Source organism: Fusarium musae, chromosome 6, assembly GCF_019915245.1.
Source record: "Fusarium musae strain F31 chromosome 6, whole genome shotgun sequence".
NCBI classification, from domain to species: domain Eukaryota; kingdom Fungi; phylum Ascomycota; class Sordariomycetes; order Hypocreales; family Nectriaceae; genus Fusarium; species Fusarium musae.
The window spans coordinates 3,165,840-3,177,022 of NC_058392.1; the positions used below are offsets into that span (position 1 = coordinate 3,165,840).

The window sequence follows — 11,183 nt, forward strand, 5'->3', positions numbered from 1 at the left end:
GTACCGGTACTTTAACAGGTGCTGTACCCCGTCTTTTAACAACAAACACGATCCAGCTTCATTTAGCCAGCACAACACGTTCGAAACTCTCAACACACCACAAACACAGAGCCATCACCCCTGCGACGGGCCTGTTACGTCGTCCGTCTGCGTATCTTGATGGTTTCAAGGCGTGATTGAGGAAGTTTCCCTTGCCCTCTTCGGAAGAGGGCCACTTTTGCTCTGCAATCATGGCTTCTTCACTGTCTTCCGACAAGCCAAGCTTGCCCGCTCCCGGCGCAGCGCAATACGACCCTTTTATCACAACAACACCGCCCGCGCCCGCGCCCGCGCCGGCTCAGCACCGATATTCGAACTACGATCATGATTTTTTCGTGACTGGCCCTGCTTCCCCAGAATCCGCGAAGCGAGCGCTCGCTGCTCATCTGCAGGAGACCGAGCGTCGCCTTGAGGAGGCCGGAAAACTGGGTAATGCCTTGGTTCTCCAGCGCAAGCAACTCACCGAGCAACTTAAGGAGATTGAGAAGGTGAACAACGAGGAGGAACTGTCCCAGGAGCTTCGTGAGCGAATGGTTGGCATTGAGAAGGAGTTTAACACATTGACTCGAGAGTCCGCCCGGAACTTATTGCCCAAGCAAAGAGTTCCCAGCAATGAAGTCAACCCCAATTCACCTTTCGCGCCCGAGAACAAGGGCGGTAGAGTATGTCGCTTCCGCATCCCAGGCAGTAAACGATTTTTTGCAGTTAACTAACATTATTTCCAGCGATCTGTCAGCCCTTCCAAGTTCGAGAGCCAAGCAACAGGGTCGCCTACGAAGTTGACTGTGCCTAATCGCAAGATTCGCAACCAGCCCTCAAACCGAGTTCACGATATCGAGTTCGCCGCCGAAATTAGTACTTCTCTCATCGCGCAAGTTCGCAATCTTCAAGGCGTGCTCGCCGAGCGAGACGAGGAGAATAAGGATCTCAAAGCCGAAAAGGCACGACTCGAGCTTGAAGCAGAGGGGTTTCAACAACGCTTCAAATCCCTTGATGAGAGCGAGAATCGATACAAGGAGGAGAACTGGAATCTTGAGACCAAGTTGCAAGAGCTCACTGCTCAACACAAGGAAGCTTTGGATCGTGAGAAGAAACTCACTCAGTCTCTTAATGTCATAAAGACGGAAAAAGTGACTATTCAGCGAGAACTTGATGAGGTCAAGGTGCACCACGCACGATTAATTGACCAACATGCTGCTGCCGTTAAGCAACACGATATTGAGCTTGGTACTGTCAAGCGCAATATTGCCATGGCAGAGGGCGAGCGTGCTGCTATGCAACGCCGAATCGATGACCTTACTGGACAGAACCAAGAGCTCGCCAGGGCCTTCGCATCTCAGCGACGTACCGTCACAGAACTGGAGCCCAGCATCCGTGCCAGTGACGACGATCTCGAATCATCCGCCGACCATCTCACTCCCGACCATTCGCCGCCAGTGTCCCCTATCAAGGGCACTCCCCGCCATGCCATGCTTGAGACCGAGACTATGAAGTCATCTCTCTCCCATGCTCAGCGAACCATCCAGAGTCAACGAGGTCTGCTCCACCGTGAGAAGACCGAAAAGCTTGAGCTTCGACGTATTATTCAGGATCTTCGCGATGATCTCGAGAAAGCACGAAGCGATGCGGGTGAACACAAGCCCCACCGAAAGTCTCGTGTCAAGGAGTCTAAGGAATTCAAGAAGCCTCCTCGTCTGCTTGGATCGTTCCGCTCCAGCAGACAAGAGGTTATCACTGACGACGGCGAGTGGGAAGACCAGAATGATGTTTCTCCTCGCGCCTCGGTCTCGCCAATGATCTCCAGGTCTTCTCTCAGCAATAGCACCCAGACTATTCTCCCTAGTATTGAGACCTCTCACCCAACGGATACTGAGCAGTTCGAAACCGCTAATGAAGGTGGCGAGTCTGCATTTGAGACCGCCAACGAGCGTGGTACCGAGACTGAGGACTTCCAAACCGGGGCCGAGGAAATGTCAGGTAGTGATGATACTGAGACTGAGGGTACGACCCGAGGCTTCGGTAGCATGAAGAATGCTCCACGACTTCCCGCCGGCTTCACTCGCCATGCAAGCAGCAACTCACTGCATAGCACTGCATCGACTTCTGGTGACGAGGACGACTACTCATACACCAAGACGCCAACTGGCACTATTGGTTCCCAGAGAAGCAGCCGTTTCCGTATGAGCCGTAGCATTTTCAATCGCTCCAGACAAGTCAGCGAGGAGCCTACCTTCCAGAGCAGCCCCGTCAGCTTTGCCAGCAGTCGAGAGGGAACACCCCAGACCGGAGGACAGAGCCTGTTTGCCGAGCTGCAAGATTTCGGCGGTAGTGACGACGATTCAGCCGGTCCTGGTACACCCAGTCGCATGCGCGCTCGTTCTATGACTCCTGGTTCTATTCGCCGGGGATCATCACCACGACCTGCGTTACCCCCCATGCCTAAGGTTATCATGGTTGACAGTGGTATGATGACTGAGCCTGTTAGGATCGTTCCCCGACTTTCTGGCCTTGGAACGTCGCAGATGTCTACCACTGGTGTCATGACGGATGATGGAGATGAACACTTCGCTGAGTCGCCTGTTAGTGTTGTGGCAGCGATCCGACGTGCTTCTATGCATTCTTCGATTGGACCATCTGGCGATCGTGATCGCCGTATCCCCTCTTGGGCATATGACAGTCTCGCTGACTCTAGGCCAATTTCTATGGTCTACAGTGACGCTGGTGCTCAGCATGACCCCGATATGGAGAAGAACTTGGCTCTGTTCCCAGCTCCTCCATCTATGCTACCCATCCTGCCTCCCAACTTGACTATGTCCTCGATCGCATCTGAGGAGGTTGAGCCCGTTTTGGAGCCTGAAGTTGTTCCAACTCCTCCAGCATTGACTTTCACAGCTCTTTCTAACCAGAGCGTTGAGCCTGTGTCTGAGCCAGGTAGCCCTGTTCCCGACCTGACAATGACCTCGATCATTTCTCAAGAGCTTGAGCCTCGCGCTGAGCCTGTCGTCCTGCCTCCAGCTCTCAGCTTGTCTGGCATTGTGGCTCATAGCCTCGAGCCCAAGGCCGAGCCTGAGGTGCCTCTGCCTGATCTGTCCATGGCTGCTATTGTCACTGAACAGGTTGAGCCTATCGTAGAGCCTGAGATTCCAGCTCCAACCCTGAGCCTCTCCTCCATCTCAACTGAGATTGTTGATCCGATTGCCGAACCACCTGTGGAGCCTGTCATGTTCATGCCACCACCTCCGGTTCTGTCCATGTCCTCAATTATTGGCGAGCACGTTAAGCCTATCGCCCACAAGAACCCCGAGCTTAGCATCTCTAACATTAGAGGAGAGAACATTGAGCCCATTTCTGAGCCCGCTGTTCCCGCTCCTGAGCTTCTTATGTCCACCATTCGAAGCGAGCATGTTGCGCCAGTTGCGGAGCCTGAGCTCGAGGCTGTTATCCCGGCTGTTGTCGCTCCTTCTCTGCCTCCCGCTCCCGCTCTGAGTTTCTCTGCTATCCAAGGAGAGACTGTCGAACCTGTCGCTAGCGAGGCACCCGAGCTTGCAATGTCTAACATTGTGGGTGAAGCAGTCGAGCCTGTCGCTGAGCCAGCACCAGTGCCTGTCATCCCTGAACTCACCATCTCAACCATTCATGGTGAACAGGTCGAGCCAGTTATCGAGTCGGCTCCTGAGCTGTCTATCTGTGCGATCCAGCAAGAATATGTTGAGCCCACGGATCTCCCTGCCCCTGATCTGGCTCTGTCTTCCATTGCTGTTCAGTCCGTCGAGCCCATCAGCGAGCCAGAAAAGGTAGTTCTCAAGCCATCTCTGAATCTGTCATCTATCTATACCGAGGCTTGTGAGCCTCGTGAGGAGCTTTCTCCCACCCCCACTACTCTCGTGTTTTCTGGTCTGTCTACACAGAATGTCGAGCCTGTGTCTGAGCCGGCCCCATCGCTGACTTTGTCTGGTATCACCTCTGAGAACGTCAAGCCTGTTCTTGAGCCTCTTTCTCTGCCTCCTACTCTCGTAATGTCCGAAATTGCGACTGAAAGTGTCGAGCCTGTCAGCCCTGTCTACAAGACACCTACGTTGCCTGCTTTTGCATTCTCTAACATCGAGTCTGTTGAAACCTTTCCTGTCTCTCCTCGAACCCCCAAGAGAGACGGATTCATTCTGCCACGTGACATGAAGTCACCTTTCATAGAGCAGGATGTCCCCAGAACACCTGAGAACCAGCGTGGCATTGATCAAGGGTCATCACCTCTCATGGTTGACGATGAGAACGGCCAATCTCCTAGTGATACTCCTGAGCCTGCCACTCCGGACTCGGAGCGGCCTTACGACAAGCCTGTAGTTATTATGAACGACCAGGGTGCGCAGACATCTCTCACCGCTGATGTCATTGACGCCATGTTCAAGGCTCGTGCTCAGTCTGCCTTCAGCCACCAGAAGAGCCTGTCGATGGCCAGTATTCGAACTCCTGGAACCACTGGCACATCTGGAACGGTCCGCATTCGCCGATCACAGGAGATGTTCGAGACTCCAAGCCAGCACGAGCGTGATACTGATGATGTCTTCAACACCAGCCCCATCCGTCGCCCTGGAAGCTCCAGAAGTGGCAGGGCATCCATCCAAGATGCTCCTCCTCTGCCTGCGAACCACCGCCAAGCCATCGAGGCTGCACGATCCAACTCCTCTCACGGCCCTCAGAACAACATGGGACCACCTCTCTGGCCTGCTTCAGCGCTTAAGCAAAGGCCAACGACCCCAGGAAACGCGGCTGCCTCACCAGCGTCCACTGCTCGCGCCACGCCTACCCAGCGTACTGTCCGAAACCCTGTCAGCTACGGTGAGCTCGGAAGACAATCGCCATCGAAGCATACAGCGGCATCTAGGAAGTCCTCTGTATCCTCGTTCGCCTCAGAGCTTGATACTCGATTTAACATTCGCCCTGGCGAGATGGGCATGGATCCTTCCGGCTTCGGACCCAACACTGATCCCCGCATGATCCAGGCTATCACCCAGACCATGATTGGTGAGTATCTGTGGAAGTACACTCGCAAGACAGGCCGTGGAGAGATGTCGGAGAACCGACATCGCCGCTACTTCTGGGTTCACCCTTACACCAGGACTCTTTACTGGAGCGACCGAGACCCTTCAACTGCTGGCCGCACTGAGCTCAAGGCCAAGAGTGTTCCTATCGAGGCTGTGCGTGTCGTTACTGACGATAACCCCAGTCCTCCTGGACTCCATCGCAAGAGCTTGGTCATCATCTCTCCTGGACGAACCATCAAGTTCACTTGCGCAACCGGACAACGACACGAGACCTGGTTCAACTCTCTTTCGTACCTGCTTCTCCGCACCAACAATGAACAAGCTAATGTCGAGGACATGGCGGAGAACTTCACTCGAGAGGATGTTGATGAATTCAACCCCCACTTTGGACAGCGCGCGGCTAACGGGACACGACCTGGAGCACCCCCCTCTCTGTCGTCTTATAACTCTCGAACAACCCGTAATGAGTCGCCTGCAGTTGGTATGTCTATGAACATTCCAACTCTGACACCCAAGGCTCAGCCACAGCGCCCCGCTGGAACACTGAGCAAATTGAGTGGTTATTGGAAGGGAAGCCAGCTGTCTGGCACTCTCACAAGTCGCCGCGGCCGTGACAGTGCCCACAACGTTAACATTTATGAAGCCAGCGAGGCCCATGACAGTGCCGAGGATGTGAGGGAGATCATCGAGCGGCAGGATAGGGAAGCTGACCGTCTCGAGAATGTCCGAGCATGCTGCGATGGTAAGTTCAAGTGGTAGCAAGAACGAGAGTACATATACTAACAGTGCTCCAGGCAAACATGATGTCGGAACTCTCCACCATTTCTCCAAGCGAGGCCGTCATGGCAACAGCACTCACACGCACTCTCACCCAGGACTTACACACTCTCATACTACTATGTCTTCTCTACGCTCTCGAGTTTAAGCACATGCGGACTCATTCACCTACACATTTATTCCATTACCTGTAGAACACCATTTCGAGCAATACACTGTTGTATGGCGAACACCAACTGTTACGATCGACATCCTTCACGGACTTTCACGAGACTTATGATTTTCTTGACTTTTCTGCTGCGCGCCCTTGACAATGAACCCAGGAGCACTGCGACCAAAAGACTATAATCACTTCACTACAGCCAAACACCGGCTACGACCTGTCAAACCTTTCCTACTTTGTCTCTGTTTCTTATAATACTGTATGCAACCACCATTGCAGCCGACCATTCAACCTACCACAATTAGATCTGCCGATCGAGTCTAGTATCGACGGAGACTGAAAAACACCAAAAAACATCAACGCACCACACCACACCACACTGCATTTTAGCCAACACATTATTTGTTTGAGCAGACCTCTCTCAATCGGATCAGCGCATGGAAAGCTGGGAACGGACCTACAGGAGTTTTTGTCTTGTTTACTATCCAGGTGTTGTCTAGTATAGCGCAGCTCACCTGAGAAGTATTGATTCATGTAATGTTCTCGAGGCTGTGGTCAAAAGAGAAGAAGGAGCTTGCGTATAGACGCGATGTGCTTGGAGAGTTTCTAGGCGAGGGGTATTGATGACTGAATGAAATTTTCGTATTAGACTGATTGATTGATGTTGGCGTTGTGAGGTCTCGATGTCTACTTTATTACTGTTCATTTCGACTCGTAACGACTTTTGAAAGCAAGTGATTCGTTTAATGGTTCCAGACAGCCCAACATTATCTTTTAAGCCATGAAATGTTGAGTTTATGGGCTGTTTGCGCTTGTTAACCGAGGCGGAGGACAGATTTCACTTGACAGTGATCATATAGCCTCCACTCAGAGACCAGAGACCAGAGACCAGAGACCAGAGACCAGAGACCAGAGAGGCCTTGTGATGCCTCCACTGGATTTTGAGTTTCAGGTCCCAGCAGAACGGCCTCGACTTTCGGGCATGGTTGTTAGTGCGGTACGTTTTTCAGCCCATTCCCATCGAAGAATTAGTGCTTCTACAGCGATCATCAAAGTTAGTAGTTTTGCCAAATCAAGTATCTTGTTGTACGTCAGAGAACAGCACGTCTCACGAGGTACAGGGCCTGAGAGATACTTATTTACTGCCCGGATATAATCATAAGAAAGTCAGTGACCGATCACTGCATTTTCCACCAAGACCCGCTGAAGGTCCTTCATTCTTTTACCGCTGTCTCCGTGAATATTTTGTCTCTCTACAAGGTCAAGGTACCTTGTCCTACCTAGTCGTGAACGGCGGGGGAGGCCTGTCAGCCAGTGGATTCATCACATGACGTATGTAGCCCGTAAGCTCGAGGTACCTTCCCAAGGTTAGGTAGGTTGGCTTGGTATGGTACCTCTAGCCTCTAGCGGTGTCACTTACATACACTCACTTGAAAGTGCCAACCTATCAACTAACTCCGCGTATAATCTTTCCGTCTCCCCCAACCAAGATCTCGCATCGTCAACTACTTTTTGCTCCCTTCAGTACCTGATCGACCTTGATCTTTTCCTCTCCATCCGATGCGTTCTTCTCGCTGTATCCTCTAGCTATAGTCTAGGGTGTAGTGTAGTGCCCCTCCTGCGCACAAAGCTCCCTTGAGAGAGCCTTTGTGGCTCCGGAATTCGGAGCCATGGCCAGCTTCAAGTCTCTTCTTATAGCATACGTCCTCGGTGGTTTGACCTTTATACCGCTGGTGATAGTGTCTGTGCTGGCGTTCATATTCTATACCTCTCCCATCGTCGACGACACCGCCAACGAACCGAAATACAGCCCCATCGTCGATAAGGACGATGATACAACCGCTCTCGAGGCCGCTAAGCGGTCGCACAAGAAGGACAACCGCGCCCACGAAAACGACCTCGATGTAGCCGCCGGCTTCTTCGCTGTGTGCAGAGAGTACACGCCTATGGGGATCAATGCGAAGCCTATCGAACGGTCAACGCCCGTGGGATCTACGACCGTGGCCCCTTCGAGCCCCAGTGTCTATCAGACCATGTACCGGAGCATATTCGAGAGGAAGCCCACACCAGGACCTCTAGACAACAACAGTAACAGCACGAGTCAACGGCCCAAGAACGCGGGCAACGTTTTCTATGTGGTGTTGAGGTTTGTGCAGCTTATCCATACCCCACATCCCTTTGCTGACCTTTGTCCAGACATGGCCATCTTATGTTGTTCGACGACGAAGAACAGGTTGAAGTTCGACATGTTGTTTCCCTGGCATACCACGATATCAGTATATACTCAGGCGGTGATGTCACTCCTGAAGGCGAACTCTTCATCAAGCGAAATGCGATCCGACTATCCCGAAAACAGGCTGGTACCGAACTGACTTCTGACAGCCCTGTTTCTAAACCTTTCTTCCTATTCTCTGAAAACTGTTCAGCAAAAGAGGATTTCTACTTTGCCCTGCTCAAAAACCAAGAGCAGAGTTTCGGGGTGGACGGCCAAGTGCCGAAGCCATTGCATTTCGATGTTAAGAATATCATCTCACTGGTCCAGAAGCTTCACTCTACGGAAGAGAACATCCATTCGAGATGGCTAAATGCATTGCTTGGGAGGGTCTTCTTAGGAATCAACCAGACGAAGGATATCGAGACCTTCATCCGTGAGAAGCTCACTAAAAAGATCTCCCGTGTTAAACGACCTTCATTTCTTACTCACATTACCATCAATGGAATTGACACCGGCTCGGCAGCACCTTACTTTACGAACTTCAAACTCAAGGATCTTACAGTTGAGGGAGAATGTGTCGTTGAAGCCGACGTCAAATACTCGGGAAATGCTCGTATTGAAATCGCTGCCACAGCAAAGATCGACCTCGGCGCTAGATTTAAAGCACGGGAAGTCAACCTTGTCCTTGCAGCTGTTCTCAAGAGAGCTGAGGGCCATATGCTGTTCAAGATCAAACCGCCACCAAGCAACCGAGTTTGGGTAGCTTTCCAGAGCATGCCCAAGATGGAAATGGATATCGAACCCATCGTTAGTGCGAGACAAATCACTTATACAGTCATCCTTCGACAGATCGAGAATCGTATAAAGGAAGTCATTGCAGAAACAGTCGTGTTGCCATTCTGGGATGATATGCCCTTTTTCAAGACGGAGCACAAGCAGTGGCGAGGCGGTATCTTTGAAGGAGATGACGCCACGGTTCCCACTAATGATGCTGAAAGTATAGTCGCTGCAGCAGGAGATGTTGCAGCTGTCAGCCATCTTGATGGAAACCCGGACTTAACAGAGGAGACGAAACCCCTGGAAAAAAGCCAGACAGTCCCAGTCATGGAAGCAACACCACCGCCAACGGGTCTCTTTGGGCGCAGACTTAGCAGGACAGGCACAAACCCTCAAGCTTCTGTTTCTGCTTCTGCTTCATCAACCAGTGTCGACTCTAAGGGACCGGGTGCAAGCCCAGTATTGAAGCCCAAGATCTCCAAGGCGTCCCTACAGCCTATCGTGGGTACTGATGCCGCTCATGCTGACATTTTCAAGCCATCGACATCACCCCCTGATCATGCTACTAATTACATGGCGGCTCTGCACTCCCGCTCACACGACGCTTCCCCCAAGCCCCCCCAGACTTCAGATGCGCCTCTGGAGTCATCGTCTGCTTCCCAAAGGTCAACCCGGTCTTCACGCTCTTCCTCATCAGTAAACGAAGCCCTCAACAATGATGTACCGGAAGACACTCAGAAGACTCCTGTTGCCATCGGCCGCCGTAATACGACCTCGTCGACTGGTTCATCTCACACTGATGAAAGACCAGGTTCCTCTGCTGTCTCCTTGAAAGAGTCCATCAAGAGCCAGACAGGGTCACTGGGAAGGAGTTTCTTTACACGGCGTGAGCATCCGGAGGTACCCGTTCAAGTGGACGAGGAGTCGGACCACAGTGAAGCTTCTCGAGACCACCCGAATAATCCACTCCAGAGACAGACTACGCTGGCGGCTGTTTCAAATGCAGCATTGCAAGCCAAACAATGGGGTTGGAACGCTTATCAACGACACAAGGAAGCACGCAGACAGGCAGAGCAAGCAAACCATCTTGATCTCAGCCAGCCCATGGGAAGAGGTCAACCACTACCTCCTCCAGGAACGCCTCTCCCTAAGCCTACAAATGGCATGACGCGGATAGCACCCCCGACGAGTGTTCCTGCGAGGAAGCCAGTCCCTGGACACAATTCGGTAGAGTCTCTTGAGACTCACCACGAAAGCCATCCTGAGCACGAGCATGAGAAGCATGGCGACCACCGTCCTCCCTTCTCTTCTCGCGGACGGCGTAGACAGAGCCACGCACCTGAACCGGACAATGGACAGAATGTATTCGTCGTTGCCGCCCCAGAGGACTCTCAGCCCGCTACGCCATCGGGCGATGACCCTTCAAATCATCAAGTGTGGGCTTCCAGTGATGAGCAGACAGTGACAGATAGCGGAACATCTCATCCTCCCTCGATGATCACCAACGAATCCTCACTCGTGCAAGATGAAAAGTCAGCTAGCCCTGTAGAGCCAAAACCTGCCGCTCCAGCAGCAGCAGACGACGACGATGACTTTTCTGGATGGATGGACAACGAACCGTTAGATATGGAAATCAATGACCCTGTACAGCCAACTGTACAGGAAGTCAAGTAACACACACACACACACACACACACAGAGAGAGAGAGAGAGAGAGAGAGAGAGAGAGAGAGAGAGAGAGAGAGAGAGAATCAGGCGTTCTGGACTATGACAGGCTGGGGATGACTACAAGTTCCTGATAGAGCAAGCTTCATTCGGACTTACCTTTCTTATAATTATTGTTGGATCGGCGTTGCTGGACGGTGGATGGGCTCTTGGTTATAGGTGCTACATCAGATATACCTCAAGAATTGAGTAGTAATTACACGCAGCCTGCACTGTACATCGAAATGGTTGTATATGCCATTCGATTGCAAGTGTCGTTGGATGAGCTCTATTTGTCTTGAGCCGTCGGTCGAGCACATGAACGAATGGTGCTTGAACATGCCAGACAGCGAGCATTCCCACAAGCGCGTCCCGGTTTGACATCCCTTAGCTCACCAAACAGAACGATAGTCGGCTGGTAATACTTTGGGAGCATTGATATGTTGGACAACAGCTTGCCTTGACT

General features: G+C 52.0%; 2 protein-coding genes across 2 annotated transcripts; both read left to right on the forward strand.

Annotated features, from left to right (window-relative positions):
* Positions 1 to 230: 230 nt before the first annotated feature.
* J7337_008844 (uncharacterized protein) lies at positions 231 to 6,006 on the forward strand (the record flags this gene model as incomplete). Its single annotated transcript, XM_044826451.1, has 3 exons — positions 231 to 701; positions 765 to 5,823; positions 5,876 to 6,006. The coding sequence occupies 3 exons, from the start codon at positions 231 to 233 to the stop codon at positions 6,004 to 6,006; spliced, it is 5,661 nt and encodes a 1,886-aa protein (XP_044679368.1).
* Positions 6,007 to 7,691: 1,685 nt separating this feature from the next.
* Positions 7,692 to 10,687, forward strand: J7337_008845 (uncharacterized protein; the record flags this gene model as incomplete). The annotated part of the gene is made up of 2 exons (XM_044826452.1): positions 7,692 to 8,167; positions 8,218 to 10,687. 2 exons carry the CDS (start codon positions 7,692 to 7,694, stop codon positions 10,685 to 10,687), a joined length of 2,946 nt encoding a protein of 981 aa, XP_044679369.1.
* Between the last annotated feature and the right edge of the window lie 496 nt (positions 10,688 to 11,183).